This window comes from Mytilus californianus, unplaced genomic scaffold (assembly GCF_021869535.1).
Source record: "Mytilus californianus isolate M0D057914Y unplaced genomic scaffold, xbMytCali1.0.p SCAF_8, whole genome shotgun sequence".
In the NCBI taxonomy this organism is placed as follows: Eukaryota; Metazoa; Mollusca; class Bivalvia; order Mytilida; family Mytilidae; genus Mytilus; species Mytilus californianus.
In genome coordinates this window covers 23,724,188-23,742,341 of record NW_026262734.1, presented here as the reverse complement: position 1 = coordinate 23,742,341, position 18,154 = coordinate 23,724,188, and the positions used below count along the sequence as shown (strand labels likewise).

The 18,154-nt window shown below is 31.3% G+C and overlaps 1 protein-coding gene across 22 annotated transcripts in view; it reads left to right on the top strand.

Moving 5' to 3' along the window:
• Window positions 1-18,154, top strand: part of LOC127711442 (ubiquitin recognition factor in ER-associated degradation protein 1-like) — a 410,122-nt gene that overhangs the window by 39,478 nt on the left and 352,490 nt on the right. For 18 of the 22 annotated variants that reach the window (XR_007986703.1, XR_007986702.1, XR_007986704.1 and 15 more), the window contains one exon: window positions 7,135-7,203. The exons of the other annotated variants lie outside the window; for them this stretch is intronic. Coding sequence is in view for 15 of the 18 variants with exons in the window: in XM_052217501.1 (XP_052073461.1) it covers window positions 7,135-7,203 (69 nt within the window). In the remaining 3 variants the exon portion in view is untranslated. The remainder of the gene's footprint in view (window positions 1-7,134; window positions 7,204-18,154) is intronic. 22 annotated transcript variants of the gene reach the window in all.

Below are 18,154 nucleotides of genomic sequence, written 5' to 3'. Positions count from 1 at the left end.
GTATATAACCATTATTAATGTTTATTTTGACTGCAAAATTTATATATTTCGGAGTTTAGAATGACGTCCATTATCACTGAACTAGTACACATTTTTGTTTAGGGGCCAGCTGAAGCACGCCTTCGGATGCTGGATTTTCCTGCTGTATTGAAGACCCGTTGGTGGCCTTCGGCTGTTTTCTACTCTTTGGTCGGGTTGTTGCCCTTTGACACATTCCCAATTTCCATTCTCAATTTTATTTCCTCATCGTGTTGTTTTGCTTTTGCCGCATTTTTGTCCCTTGTAACATCCAAAAATAAATTTATAAGGAGATACGACTTAAGAATCAAAAACTGGTTTGAAGTGATGAAACTGTTCTAATCAATATAAACAACCACTAATTTAGTTCAAAATATCTAATTTGATATACAGATAAGAACTTACTAGTTGCTTATACCATAGATGAAAGGCTATAGCCTGTTTCTTATTTCTTGTAAATGAATAATCTTGAGTTATACCTCTTTGTACTTCTACTTTCAAATTGAAAAAAAACCCTCAATCCAGTACTACATTAAAGAGGGGTCTTTACATAGTGGTCTCCTAAAACTAAAAAAATAAAGAAAATAAAAACAAACAAACAAACAAACAAATACAAGCAAAAAAGTAGCATGTCTCTTTTAACATAACCACAAAGTCATCCATCATATGCTTATATCTTATGCATCAAAAAAGTTGAAAAATTAAGCAAAAGTGGAACCAAGTTCTTTATGAAACGAATTATTTTTACCCATTTTATAGATCAATTTAAAAAAAAAATCTTTAAGAAACATTCAATATAATATACTATGAAATAAAACAAAAAAAAAAATGTTTCAGATACCGCCACTTTATGGTATTTATCATCATGTCACATATGAAACATTCAGGTTATTGTCAGTATGTTTGATTTGTTTTTACTGAAAATCTTTACAAGAATTTCTATTTCTATATCTTAACTTAACATTTTAGAAGCAAATCCTGTCACAAATGGAAGCCAGTCTCCATGCACAGCTACACCTAGGCCCACAACAGAAGAATCTGTCTGGATAAGAGCTTTAGACAGGCATCACTCAAATCTGCAGAACAATCAACAGACCTTCCCAGTAGCTGATGATCCTGAAAGGACTGATAGAAATGCCGCATGTCCAGGTCCAAGTAGTTCAGCATCTTTCCAGTCTCAGACTAAAAGATCTTCTAGTTCATGCAGGTTATGTTGTAAAGCAAAATATTTTTTTTCTTTAAAATGATGGTTTAAACTTTATCTGCGTTAAGGTTCTTTAGAGAAAATAAGAAAATCATAAGCATTCCCTAAAAAAAACTACAAACACATATCTGAAAATAGCCTTTAAAACTGATCACTTCAAAGATGCACGATATAACAATAAGGAGATGTGGTATGATTGTCAATGAGAACTATCCACCAAAATTCAAATAAAGTGGATGTAAGCAATTATAGGCAACCGTACTGCCTTCGACAATGAGAAAAACCCATATCGTATAGTCGGCTAGAAAAGACCCTGTAATGAAAAACATGAAACAATTGAATTTAGAAAACTAATGGCCTAATTTATAACAAAACAATTTACGAAAATCAAATAAAAAAAATTAACAGACATGAACCAACGAAAACCACTGACCTACAGGCTACTGACTTGGGACAGAATGTGGCGCGTTTAAACATGTTTGTGAGCGCTCAACCTTCTGCTTACCTGGGACATGCAGTGATGTTGCAGCACAACATACGAACAAACTATAAAAATCAGTTGAAAAGGGCTTAACTCATCAGATTGATACAAAGCAGAAAAAAAACATCTAACAATAATGCACTACGATGGCTACTAAAATTTTAAATGAGCAAACAAAAACAAAAATAATAAAAAGCAGGATATAATTGTCCAATTAGAATACCACTGTTGAGACACACTCCAGGAAAAAAAGAACTGTTGAAAAGTTGCCAAAACTTGAATATGTAAATTCACTCTTATATTGGCTATTAATTATTTTTAATATTGTGCTCTCTTTCTTACAGCATACAGCCAACACCCACGAAGAAGAAAAAAGATGAAGACTTTTATTCGTTCCAACGTGCAGTTCTTGAAAAAGAACTTGAGAAGAACATACTTGAACTAGATCTTCTAAATAAATTGCTTTGCAAATATGACAATTTAGATTCTGATGCCCTAGAACTACTGTCAGTTTTGGGTCAGTGAGTGTTAAAACATGAGAAATGTTTTCAAGTTGTTTTATATTTAAATGTTTTGAATCTTTTTACGTTAATGTTTGCCTTTTCCAAAACACCATTTTTATTACAAAATCCATTTATTAAAATGCTACATATATTATATTGATTTATGTTCAATTATCACATATTAAATTCTATTTGATTGAAATTGATGATTAACTTATAAATGAAGACTGTTAGCAATTTGGATTTTGCGTTGTTTTTTGTCATTTCTGTAGTCCTTACAATGAAGAGGTGTTAACATTTTGATAGAAAAACAATTAACACGTTTACGGAAGAAATATGAAAATTTTCCGGAAATAATACTAAAAAAAAAAAAAAATTGCTAGATGATACATATATATAGTAAATTGTTAAATAAATAAGTCTCATTGATACATACTTGTTTATTTCATTGCTGATAATGTTATAATTTAGCTGTAATTAAAACTAATGTTGGTTCAATATAATGATGCTTACCAGAAAACAGCCCTGGATTTCTGGTATTAACAAACAGGGACTCTTCACTGGAATGCTGGACTAATGAAGAACGTTGTTAACAGCAGAAAGTGCAATTTGTTGTTGTTGAATAAAAAAAAAACAAAAAAAACATTTTGATGATGTCAAATATGATAACTTTAGACTGATGTTAATAGATAATAATTCCAATGTTGAGTCTTATTTCATTGGTCACCAAAATGTTTCTGTATATGACTATAAGGTATTGATTTTTCTCATTGTTGAAGGCTGTACAGTGACCTGTAATTGCTCATATATATGTCATTTGAAATCTAGAAGATTTTGTCTCATTGGCAAGCATACCGAATCTACTATTTTAATGGAAACGGACGTGACTAGTAATGGCAATAGGCCACACTGATCCAGGTGAGCTAAATAGTAGAATTATAAAGGAGTAGGCCCAGTAAGACCCCTTTCTGGCCCCAAAATATAGCAGTTTTACAAAATTGTTAAAATGTAAATTTTTAGCTATTTATTGGAAAGAAGAATACTTCTGTTACATAAATATGGGCTGTTTTTGACAATACAATGCACATGTATCGGGTACTAGCATCATTAAGTCATGCTAAATTACTGAAATCTTCGAAATTTTAGCATTTTGGTTAATTTTTAGACGGTTTCCGTCTGAAATGGAAGTGGCCGCATTTGTGTTCATTCTTAATATTTAAATGTAAGTTGTATTTGATGATAATACATAATATATATAAAGGTTGAAAATGAACACGGATGCGGCCACTTTCATTTTTGACAAAAACCATCTGAAAAGTGACATATTATGGCATATTTGATAGATTTTTCATATTTAAGCTTGAATTTGAGCGCCTTTAATGACTAAATCAGTTCAAATCTTTCACATAAACTGATTGAATCGACTGAAGTAGACACTTAAGTGTTTAAAAAGTGTCCAAAATCTTTCATTAGATGAACTTGAATTTTGAGGTCGAAATCGGCCCTTACCGGACCTACTCCTTTCTTAAAACAGGAGTTACAAGAACCTCAACACATATCCAGGTGCTTCAAGCGTCACAAGTCACGAAACACGTCAGTGGTTGTCTTATGATATGTCTGAATGTTTTCTGCTGTTTGGAGAATTTGATGTTGTATGGATAAGAACTTGCTGTAAAATGAAATCTTAACGCTGCACTATTTAACTTGATCAGCCACAGCCCAAGTGCCTGTCGAGTAAGAGGGTCCCAAGGTAGAAATTCTTGAATTTAATTTCTTTTTCATTGTTGGTGCGAGATTTTGGCAATTGTCAAACTATAATTTCTTGACCATTCAAAGCTTAACAATTCTATGAAATCGTAGATAATCCTGGTCCTGCAGTTTTTTTAATTAGATAAAAATTAAAAAAGTGCAATAGATGCTTTAACTTTAATGACGGTTAAAATAAATAAATTCCAGCAATGTGTTCCCTAATCCCTCTTCCATCCCGTTGTCCATTGTAGTTGATTCCATTTTCTACATCCTCGTTAACCGGCTCTTCTGCTGCTATATCTGGATCATTTAGTTGTATGTAGATGTTGTGAAGAATGGCACAAACCAAACTATTTTGGTTACCTTTTTGGGATCCATACGAATCTACAAAAAAAAATAATTACCATACAGGGTTGCACAAGAGTGTAGTTGAAGGAAGAATAAGATGCATGTAAACAAAGATTTGTATAGTACTATACAATTTTTTTCTTTTTTTCTCTCCTTGACCACTGATTTGTGCTAGCTGTTGCAAACAGCCTAAAAAATGTATAAGTTTTGTAATATTAAGTTTACATATAAAAAAAATTAGATGACAGGAATAGTTCTTGTTGTAACGGACAATAATATATACTAAGACACATCTCAGGTGCAAATGTACTTCTAATATTTAAATTATTCACATATCAAAGAAGGGAACAACTATTAAATATTAAGGGGGGGGGGGGGTGGAGGGGGGGATGGTAATTTCCTGAAAAAAATATTACGATTCCCAATTTTGAAGAAAAAAAACCCATCTAAATAATCACTTACTTCAGAATGCAATATGTGGAACCTTCTCTTCCATCTGCCAAATGTCCTTTCTATAACATATCTTGTGGCCGGCTGACATCTGTTGTACCTTCTATGGTGTTGTTCAATAGGATTCAGAAAAAGTGTCATAAAAAAGACATGCACGGATAGCCACTATCGCCAAGTAAGATACCATTTTCCCAATTGCCATTTCTCTCCACGTGAGCACAAACCTGCATGAGGAATTATATTTATAGTAAAGAATATACATGTTTATTAATTTAATTGGTATTGCTAAATAAATATCTCATTGGCAATCATACCACATCTCCATTTATTTATTTAACATAAACTATAGGTTGGGGGTTCATTCTTTTTGATGGATGATATGAACCAAAAACATTGGACCTCTTTGAGAAAAGTAAAAATATTTTGCACCTACCCCTAGCTTGTCAACATAAAACAGAAATATATATACCACCTGGGACTAATAGATTCACACTTAAGTGTTCTCAATATTATTTAAAAATATGATCTGTTTACTATTCTGGACTAATGAAGCTGATTAAAAATTATTTATTGACCATTTACACTCACCTGTGATGTTCGGAAAACATGGAAATCATAACAACAACCTGTCCAGTTTGCATTTATGTTTTTAAATCTTCCTGAAAAACAAAGTAAAGAAAAAGTTATTTTCAATTAAAACATAGCTATAGACAAAACACAGCTATAGTAGCAATTTCAGTTAATATTTGTAAAGCTTACAATTTTTACTAATTATCATAAACTTGTAACCAATAAAAGACATTTCTTAAAAGGGAGGGGCCAAGGATTATAAAACATAAGTCTAATTAATCCAGAGTCTTTCTTTCGTGATGCTAATCTATATCCTATTCAGCACAAAGGTTATCCCTTGAAACAGAGATATGTATAATACTATACATATATATTTGCTGGAAATAGTAATATATGATCATATATATCCTCTTAAATTTAATTTATTTAAATAATTTTTCCTGTCAACATGTTTAATTTAAGACATTAAACACTATTCCTATCTCTTCTCTTTTTTTATATTATACCCAAGTACAGCTTCAGCTAGCAATTCTGTTTTTTGTGTATGTGTGTAAATAGTTTGATTTGTGTATATTACAAAATTGAAAGGGGGGGGGGAATTATATCTAATGAAAAAGTTATACAATTTTTCCTGTAAAACAAAATAAATAAACACATTGTTTGAGCTGGAAAATATTTTTTTAATAACGATGGAATTCTTTATGTAGGGTGGGAAGAGTAAAATTTTTAGTATTTCCCAGGGCAGAGTTAATTTAAAAGACTTCGTTATATGGAACAGATTATAGAGAAACTGGTTCCTAAAATTTATTTTTAATTCAGGGGGAACAGCAAATTTGTTTACAATGTGACAGTTCAAATGTGAAGATGAAAACAGAAGAACATTACACTTTGCATCACATACTGCTTGAACATTCAAGCTTGGGTAGCTTTTTCTGTTGATAAATGAGGCTTCGTGATGATGCGGTATCGTTTCTGATATGTGTCCCATCAATAGCACCCAAGATGTTTGGAAACCCTGCAATCTCGTAAAATTCAGCTTTGGTTTGGTTTAGTTAGTGTGCCACTGAATGAACTCGTTCCTCTTTTCACAAAGGGCGTATAAACAGAATCTACCACTCTTGGCACTGTGCTTTCGTCCAAACATACAAGGTAGAGATGCACAACTATTGCATGATAATTACTGGCCAGTTACTTTGTAACATGAAAATATATATGCATAAATGCATATATATACTATGAATTGGCACTTAGATTTTGCTAAAAGTTTTCAAATTGAAACAAAACATGAGAAAACATATGTAAACAATTAAGGCATTTAAAAGTAAATAGTCTTACCAAATTTGTCACCTTTAACTTGGAGGAAACTTCCACTGGCAAAAATCACAATGTGACCATAATCTGTTGCTCTACACTGAGAGCATGATTCTTGTTTGTCTGACGAGATAACTTGTCCCTGACTAGATTGGATAAGTATAAAATGTCTTCCCTCCAAAATGCTCTTAGTTCTGTGTCAGTGTAGTTGAATGAAAGTTCTTCTTTATTTATAAATGTTCTTTCTTTGCGTTGAACTGCTACATTCGTGTGAGCTAAGGCGGTCATCTTTAACACTGCGTTAGGGATTTCATCGAGGTATATAAAGTGATTAGGTTTAACACAGATTCAACGACTGCGTTAAGTGTTAAACATTTTGAACAACACTTAACGATTACGTTAAATTTAACGACTGGCTAACGACACTTTAACGACATCGTTAGCCTAATGACACTTTTGAACAACCGAGCCCAGATGATTAAAGTTCTGTTTTATTCCAGGAGTATAAACTATGTGTACTTGAAACCAAACCTGATGATGCTATATCTGTTACAGAATGTGATTTGGATGTAAGTTAACCTAATCAACTACATTAAATGCCCAGATACGGTAAACATATTTAGATTCGACGGTTTCAATTTTTGTTTACTGTTTAAATTAATTATTACTGGTCTTCACAACCAATTTTATTTGCTACAACATAAAACATTGTCAATGTAAATAGAACGAGAATTGGGATAGACAACAATCAGAACAGAAAGTAGGACGAAGTGTTGTCAGCAACTCAAAAAATAAAAATAAACACAAAATCTAAGTTCAATGTTATGGTCAATACAGTGGCATTTAGACAATTATTTCTTAGTCTTGGTTTTAAGTGGATTGTAGTCTAACTGCAAAACCTGGGAGCTTACATAATAAGAAAGTAAACTACACAATTTTAACCCCTATCATAGAATGCTTGATGGCATTTGTAGCAATAGTATTAAGCAAGATTTTGTTTCAATGTGCCAAAAAATTGACCTAATCCTAGACTGTTCCAAATGGGGAATAAGATATTTTCATGATCAAAACGTTACAAAATAAAAAGTAGCTTTACTTTTGATGTTCTATCAATCATTTACTCTTGAGAGTCAGTTTCAAACTTATTTTAAACAATAAACTTGCTTTGAAATTGAAAAATGACAGAAATTTAATGTGCTGTAAAAATTCAACAGTTGTTAGAGTCAAACAGGATGGTAAAGGGTTATTTTATGCAACACTCGTAGTTATTATTTTCCTTGTTTTCATGCATAAATTGTTTGCCTTGTTGAAATTCACAGTGAAAATACAATGCACAAACAAGATACAATCATTAAGAAAGCAAAATTTGGAAAACAGTATATAGATAATTGATCACAACATGCAGTATGTAAAAGAAAATGGAAGATGAATACCGTTAAAATAACACAGGAAAATAATATACACTTGATATATACATGTCTATAACAAAACTCAACTATTGGTGTTTATTACATCATAAATTTGTTGTTCCAATGTCTTTACAGGTTGATTTTGCACCTCCAGATGGTTATCAAGAACCAAAAAGACCAGAGAAAAAAGAAGATGAGGATGTAGATATGGATCTATGTATCAAAAAGAGATAAGCAGATGCTTGGTATAGGCAAATTGCATTTCAATCTCCAATGCACATATTAGCCTGACAGCAGTGTTTAAGCGTCTTATATATGTCGTGGATTAACATCGGATTTCATATAAACGAAGAACATTTTACATATACATGTATATAAAAGACCGGTTTCTATCATAGCCATCATGACCCTCAATGACAGAAATCTAGTAATTTATTAAGAGCAGAATATTGAGACTTATGACTTATTTATTTATAATATTGGTGTCTTCATGGGTGATATATGGTAAAAGTAATATTTTACTAGAAAAGCTTTGTTTTAATAGCAGTAGAATTAAAGGTTTAGATTTTCAGTTTATATACATGGCACACAAAGTTCTTGCCTGTCAAGAGTTAACGAAGTTGTATGAAGTTACATATTTTCCCCTTCATACATAAGTTTTATTTCAATTTATTTAGGCAAGACAATTCCTTTTTTGATTTTCAAAATTTCACATGCACTGAAATTATCAAATAAATTTGAGTGTAAGAAAAACAAAAGACATGGTATCAAGACTTATTCCATACTTATTTCTTTTCTGTTGGTACAATTCATGGAAAGATAACTTACATTATGTAGTATTGTAAATTATAATGGAAAATTCAGTTACTGATTTAATTTTTTAAGGAAAAGGATTTTTCTTAACTTGCAAATGCAAATGACATATTGATATGAAAAACATACGCTTTTTAATCATTGATATGGATAACAAGATTTTCCTTTAATTTATAAATGAGAACAACAGTCTCTTTTGTGATAACACTGAGTTAAAGTACTGGATTTGCCCTTTATATTAATTACGAATTTATTTTTGTTGGATCATTTTTATTGATCTTGTCATTTAATATTACTTCTCTGTAACTAAAACTTAGTCAAACAATGATAAACCTTGAAAAAGCACACATGTAATTAAAGGAGCTTTTGAAAACATGTTACAATTCAGCTGAAAAATGTTAAAACTATTCTGTACAAATACTTTGTTTTTCTCTCTTTAACCAAATTGTAGTTGTATACACAAACTAATCATACTGTGTTCCTTTACATTTAGTCAAAAAAATGTAAGAATAAATTATCCAATCTTTACAATGGGGATATAACTGTAGTAGTGCTAGTAAAATAAAAAAATATTTAGTCAAATATATCTTTTTGGACTTATCAAATTTCAATAAAAAATCTGAAAGATCAAAAACTTTTTTTTTAATTTGAAGTTCAACATTTATATTCTGAAGATTAAAGTTGTGAATAAAGTTTTCATTCTTAATTTCAACACCATTCCTTGCAGGTAAAGAAAATTTGTAATTATCATATTTTCACCTACGTTGTGTGATTGTGAATTCATTTTTATTAAGACTTCATATCAAATTTTTGCTTTTATTCTGACTCATAATTTATTGCCTGAAAATAAGAAATTTTCAAGACAAAGAAGGCATTGATTGTTACAACTTATATAATTTAATTACCAATTTAATCTGCTTGAAATAATTGCCACTCATTAGCTATTGGACAGTAACTCTGTTCATCATTTTATTGAAGGTTGAGACGGTTTTCGAAAAATCTTCAGTGAGACATTTTATTATAGGCAGAACATAGTGTATTGAGTAATGATTTTATTACAATATTTTGGGACATGCCGGAATTCCTATATGAAATATATTTATTTTTCGCATGATTTAAAATAAAAACGTGAGGCCACTTGGGCATTTGAAGTATAGATAAATGTCTTTTAGTTGTTTTGTATCTTTACACTAATGTCTGATTAACGTATTCCCCACTTTCCATTTATTCACTTTTAAAAATACATAATGCGGGAAATATGAACTGAATGTTTTATGGTAAAAAAAAAAAAAAATGAAAAGAACACGTTATAAATTTCATCCTTCCGAAGCGCTTTTCTGGATTTACCTTCATAAGGAACGCTCAAATCCGAATATTTGAAAGCCAAAGATGTATAAGGACCGAAAACGTTGAAAAGCTATAAATCGAAAAGGACCTAAAAAAATTTCCAAATCCATCTAAGGCCAACTTTGACTAAAGGTATTGATTTCCAGAGAATTTCAACATAAAGAGTATGTTATGAAATATCAAACATTAATTGCGAACAACCTTTTGAGCTGAGTTTCACACTTTGCTGAGAATGTTTTATTATGAACTTTTTTGGAGAGATTTAGGCTTGAAATGAACATCGTTTGTTGACTATTTTCAACTTACCAAGCAAAGCAATTCACATTGATTTGCAAATATTATCCTATAAATACTTGCTCTGCATATTAGCATATTAGCAGCATTTAAAAATAATGTTTGCTGATTGAAAAACAAATCAATTTGCTGACTCTTTGCAGAACCATATAGGCAACAAAATTAAAAATTCTAATATGACGTGCTTCTTTCGCTTTGTAAACAACATCGTGATAAAATTCTCGATATATCTATACTTAGCGCAGACTCAGAGATGTACATAATAATAGCTATTAAAATATACCTCCCACGTAAATCCACATGTATCGTAACCCATGTGCAAACGCCATGCCGATTTCGCTGTGTTAAAAATATTGCAATTTAAAAAACCCTACAGAATTTTTATTCTTATTCTGAGGTATACCAAAAAGAATTAATGCATTAGAGCTCGGAAAAATGTGCAAAATAAAAATAAAATAAAATTCCGCGAAATTTTATTTATGTTTTTGGCGCATTAACGTAATTTTAAAACATGACGTCATACGAATATAAAAGCCAAAGCTGAAGGTTTTCCGTTGCGCTAACCCTCCAAATTTGGATAATATTGCATTAAAATGAAGTTTTGAGGTATGTGTTGGGTTTTTTTTCTATTCTATTGCATTATTCTCAAATTTAATGATTTTAACAAGTCAACATGGCGGCTCCTTAGTTACAAAATGTCAACAGTGAATTTGACGGTAGCTTACAAGAAAAAATGTAAATTCAAAACGGCAAATATTTGGTTTGAGAGTTCAAAGAGTTAAACACACACGGCACACCCACCCTCGCTTCAGTTTTTTAATGATCGTTTTTGTCCTATTAGAATCGAAATAATTCATGGAAGCCATAGAGATGTTGGAAATTTACACATGGCCTGGGCCGTTATATTCGTTAATTTTATCCCTCGCTAACGCTCAGGATAAAATTCGAATATCACGGCCCAGGCCATGTGTAAATTTCCAACACATCTATGGCTTCCATGAATTATTTCTTAAATATCTTTAAAGTGGCTTGATCATTAAAATTAAATACATTTTATTTACGTACAAACGTCACTAAATCAATAGATTCCTAAAAAGTAAAATTTCATTAAATCATAATATCAGCTTGTTAGACATTTTCTATATTGATGTTGTATTTAGTGCTGAAATAAACATTTTACATTTGTCATTTCGGGGCCTTTTTATAGCTGACTATGCGGTATGGGGTTTGCTCATTGTTGAAGGCCGTACGGTGACCTATAGTTGTTAATTTCTGTGTCATTTGGTCTCTTGTGAAGAGTTGTCTCATTGGCAATCATACCACACCCTCTTTTTTATATTCATGTTAGTTTACACAGCTTTGTTAAAGATATATTACATTTTATTGTTAGGTATAACTTTGATATCTTACAATATTTTTTCATCTCATACTTATTCTTGGTGGTAAATACTGACTTGTCTCAAATTCTCAGTCAAGCAATTATAATTAGTACCTTTATGGGATAAAGAATTTTACCTTTGTATATTTTTTTGTGAGAAATAGTTATTTTGCATTATAAAATAGAATTGTATATTTTTTCATAAGAAATAAGATATTTTGCATTATGAAATAAAAATGTGCCCAACAATATTTAGATAATTAGAGTCAAATTTGCTTTTTCTTTTTGTGTCTTGTAAGTTTGAGATAGTTTTGTCATGTTGGTATAAATGTGTTTAAAAAAACGAATTCTTGAAGTGTATTTTACTAAATTTTGCCATATAACATTGTCAGATTTTCATACTTTTGAATACTGATTTACACACATAGCCTTTATGCTTATCATTATTCTAGCTTACCAGATCAAAGAATTTTCTAATGTGCATGTGCTGATTTTGTTGTTTTCTCATGATATTGAATGCTGATAAAATTTCAGATACAGACAGCATGTGACTATATCTTATAACAATACTATGGTAATATTATGCTTAAATGTTAGTAAAATTTAGTCAAAGTCAGTATATAAAAGTCCCCTGTCAGGAGGTTAAATATCTTGCTATTGTAATAAAAATTGACCTCCTGAATAACAAAAAATGAAAAAAATATTTAATTTGTGGAAAAAAGTCTTGTAATTCATGCAGAAATTACTAATCACAGAGGCAGTTAAAATATTTAGGCCAGTTTTGTTATGAACTACTACTATAAACTACTGTTACAATGTATCAAGAACAAGTCAGTGTAATGTTTAAACATTTTTTACGACATACAATGATATATTGCTATGTTCTGAGATTTTCCTTTGATCTTTCTGTATGATGAATTTGCATCTCACCCCACTAAAGTGATATTGATTTTTCTCAGGCAAGTAGAAAGAGAATGCATGACGTCAGTAGCCTGGGTACATCACAGATGATCATATGTCTTTTAAACTTGAGGATATATAACCACTACTGGTACATCTCATCTCAGGGCTCTTGTCCTATGGTGAGGTTGTAACAGAGAAACACCCTCATTCGAAAAAACATTTATTACTATAAATATGTTCCACTCTCAAGTATTATGCAGACAAATATTTTGATACAAATTTATCATTATACGAAAAAAGAAGAATTAAGGGATTAGATGGTCATTATTTGTCCCTAAATATCTATACTACTAAAAGAAGAGAGCGATTTCATTGAGCCGCAACTCCTCTGAAACCATACAAAGTCGGAAATATTTGTGATATGACGTATACATGTAGTGTTTTGTACTTCCTAAATTTGTCTTTGAAACAACCTTTTTTCAACAGAAAACGCCAATTTTTGAGAACATATCCAAATTCGGAGACCGTTATCGATCCGTGTCTTATACGCTTTCGCGCATGGTCAGTCGACGTACTGCCCGCAGAATTTAATTGTATGTATGAATAATATAAGACAATGGTGAAGATTAAAATTTACACAATTCCAGGCCCTTTGTTTTCCACATAATTTATATTACCAATAATTAGCAAGTTCCGGGTCGAATCCAATAATATATGTCACAAAATTACCTGGTCCCTGTTACCTAATCTGTACGTTCCGCTTCTGTCAGACGCACAACCAAACGGTGTATTCAGGATTTGCTATAAACACGGGTAATAATCACACCTGAACTTCGTCATTATACAGGGAATAACTGTGCACCTTATAATCAGTGTGAATTTACCAAATGACAATACGAATTCTAAAAATCCAGGCTTTAAATAAGACGCAGGTTCTTTAATTCAGTCACGGACCCGCGATGTCGCTGGTATGGTCTAGTAATGGTAAAATTGAGTCATCATACAAAAATTCAAACCTGAGTTGATTTGAACCTGTAATCCATTCCTCTGATTGGTGGATGTCAAACGAAAGGCTATGAAATCTGTTTTTCGCTGCTTCTCCGTTACACAAGCACCATTCAGGTTTTAAACGAAAGACTATCAACACAAAATGTCAGGTTAAGGAGGTATGACTTCCTTTAAAATAAAACAATTTGAACCAAAGAAAAACTAGCTAGCATATGATAGGTTTCACTCAAAATTAAGCAGTTGTTACTTTCAATCAATCAGTATGATGGGGTAGTCTGTTTGAAGCTGAAATAACGATCTTTTATGAAATATGATCCCATTTCAATATATCTTATAAAATTAGCTACACTAATAATGACATTCATTGACATGTCAGAATATCTGGATAAGACATTTACAGTAGGTACCAAATACTGTATATTTAGAAATTATTGTGAGATTTTTATTAATGCAAATAATGTGACTGATGGAGTATCCCAATAATAAGAACACATATTCTGCAATCTGATGCATATATATGTATGCCCTTTTTTCTGAAATTGCAATAATTAATCTCACATTTTTGTCCATTCTTCAAAAATCACAATAATAAATGCACTAAATAATTTCTGAATATACTGTAAATGAGATGAAAATATAAAGTGTAATTATTTCGTTAGTTCATATGGATAAACAAGATTTTTGCAGTATGTATAAAATATAACATAGTCAAGGGCATATGATACAGTTACAGGGGAGGTAATGACATCACCAATGTATAAAAAATGTTGTTTTTCACTATGTCAAACTGTGACATATTGGGAAAAATGCTTTTTTTGACTGATTTTAATCATTAGCTTGGAAACAAGAAGATGGACCCCTCTTTTTTGATTAATGATTTTTTTTAAATAGATAAATATACAATAAAAATGCTGTATTTTTTTAAATCCTGAATATTTAATAAAGATGAATTTTCGCCAAAGATATTTTACGCATATTAAGAGCATATTTGTGTTTAGAAGATAATCCAAATGTTGTTACAAAAAACCCTTGTATTTATCTTTTGAAACACTAAGTGAGATAATATGAAAATAAAGAGATGTGGTATGGTTGCCAATTAGACAACTATCCACCAAAGTTCAAAGGTAGTGGATGTGAGCAATTATAGGTAAAAATACGTACTTCAACGATGAGAAATACCCATACATTATAGTCATCTATAAAAGGCCCTAACATAAAAAAATATGAAACAATTCAATTGAGAAAACTAACGGCCTTACTTATATCAAAACAATTTACGAAATACAAATATGACAGCATGAACCAATGATAACCACTGAACTACAGGCTCCTGATTTTGGACGGGCAAATAAAGAATGTGGCGGGGTTAAACATGTTTGTGAGCTCTCAACCCTCCCCTAACCTGGGACAGTGGTGTTACAACAAGATAGATAAGTCTGTCCAAAGGATAGAAATGTTAAAGAAATAGAAATTTTGAGTGAATGTTTAAAATTTGACCCCATGTATCTCTAAAAGGAGCACATGAAGGTATATTTTTTATAGCATATTTGAATTGACAAGGTGAAAAAAAGCTTGTTTGCAAATTTTCATCCAAAAATCACTGTGGGATTAAAAATGTATCGTATGCACAATATTTTTTAGGCTGTCTCATCAGAGTTATGTCTTTCTTTCTTAAAGGTTTAACAAGTATTTTTCTATTGATTATCAACATTATACATATTTTATTGAACAATAATCTTCAAAATGTCAAATCAATATATGTATTACATGAAAAATTGAATATGGATTCATTTCCAGCCTCCTTACCCCCTTACAATTTATCTCGTACATGTTTATATAAAACTTTTGTTCAATATTTAATTGCAGGCATTCAGTGGTTCTGGTAAAAAAGTTAGATGGAAAAAAGAAAGGACTAGATACTGCACCAGAAGTAAAACACTCAGTTCCACATAAAAGGTTAGAAAATCCGTATGTTATGGAAATGCATGTTTTAAATCAAGATTAATACATGGCCTTTTCCCTATCAATAAAATATCATATTTTTTTATGCCCCCGCCGTAGCGGGGCATTAAGTTTTACCCTTGTCCGTCTGTACGTCCGTCCGCACAGATTTGGTTTCCGTTCTCTAACTTTAGTTTGCCTCAACCAAATGTTATGAAACTTAAACACAATGCTTATTACCACAAAACACAGATCAAGTTTGAATTTTGGTGGCATCACTTTTACCGTTCTAGAGTTATGTCTCTTTACAAATAGAAAAATTGCTGAATTTTTCGTTTCCGTTCTCTAACTTTAGTTTGCCTCAACCAAATGATATGAAAATTATACACAATGCTAATTACCACAAAACACAGATCAAGTTCAATTTTTAGTGGCGTCACTTTTACTGTTCTAGAGTTATGCCCCTTTACAAATGGAAAAATTGCTGAATTTTTCATTTCCGTTCTCTAACTAAGTTTGCCACAACTAAATGTTATGAAACTTATAAATAATGCTTATTACCACAAAACTCAGATCAAGTACACATTTGGGTAGCGTCACTTTCACAGTTCTTAAGTTATGTCCCTTTTCAACGTTATGTGCAAGCGGGGGCATCATCTGTGTCCCATGGACACATTCCCCATTTATTTTTCTATAAATTGAACATATCATGCTACCAGAAATGGGACTCAATAAGGGATCACGGGAGGCATTATGCAAGATGTATTATATTTTGGAGAAGTATGTGATAATGAATGTTTATACACGGTAAAGTTATAAATTGTTACAGTTGTGATTATTGTCCCCTGCGAACGTGTTGCGATGAGATAGAAATACCGGGCGTCCGTCTGTCCAGTCTTGTTAGCGCTCTCACGTGTACAATTCTTACCAGATTTCTATGAAACTTACATCATAGGTTTATATCAGCAATGACTGGGACAAGGTCGAAAATCAGTGCAGATCATTTATTTTTAAAAGAATTATGCCCCTCGGAAACATTTATTATATGGAAATTAGCATCGTTATTACTCTCATGTGTTCAATTCGTGCCAGATTTTTATGAAGTTTATATCATAGGTTTATATCAGAAATGTCTTTGATGAGTTTGAAAATCAGTACTGATCAATTATTTTTTATAGAGTTATGTCCCTTGGAAACATTAACTATATGGAAAATTGCATTGTTAGCGCTTTCATTTGTACAATTCTTGCCAAAATTTTATGAAACTCAAATCATAGGTTTATATCAACAACGTCTTATGACAAGTTTGAAAATCAGAGACGATCAATAATTTCTAAAAGAGTTATGCCCCTTGGAAATATGAATTATATGTACAATTCTTGCCAGATTTTTATGAAATTTATATTATAGGTTTATATCATCAATGTCTTTGACGAGTTCAAAAACCAGTGCTGATCACTGTAAGACCCCTTGGAAATATTGATTATATGGAAATTACATTGTCAGCGTTTTCATGTGTACAATTATTGCCAGAATTTTATGAAACTTATAACATAGGTTTAATTCTGCAATGTCTTTGACACTTTCGAAAACAATTACTGATCAAATATTTTTGAAAGAGTTATTGCCCTTGTACCTTGGATAGATAAATATGTGCAACGAGGTGGACATCGGAACTCTGTTCTTTTATTGATCAGTAAACAGAAATGAGATTAATGAATGCAATTACAGGAAAAGTTGCTTATTATTAATGGGAATCAGAATTTAAAATGTCAGGTTTAATGAGTGCAATACTATTAATATTGTATTTTTCACAATAAATAGAAAAATGCTATCATTTATGAATTATGAAAACTCAAATGAATTGCCTATTAAAATTTTGATTGCCAAAATATTGAATTATTTTTTTTATTGAGGATCTCATGAGGTAAGTGAGAAAATATTCAAATAGACATTAAACCGTAAAAAAAACTATTGATGAAGGAACAGCATTCCCATGTGTCCTGCTGTATGCACATATTTTTTTCTATCCCAGGGCAATTACTCTTAATATTATTATTTTTTGTTTTTTAATCTTTAATGTAGATATATTAAGTAATCTAGACATGCAATTGTTTACAATTCAATTTTCCATTTTTCTATTTCCCAATGGAATCACTCTATATAAATAATTAATAGGAGTTGATTATGGAACTCGTCCAAGACCCTGATCATCTAAACTGATATGATTTTTATAAAAATCTGTCAAGAAAAGTAGGGGTACGAGAGCTCACATGACCTAATGGACAGACAAACCAACAGACGGACACCTGATATTTCTTTGTTCCATGCAACATTGTATGTTTGGGGACAATCAGAAAATCATTAATACCTTGATTATAAATGAAGTAATAGTTGGATGATTTCATTAAGCCAATTAACTTTGAG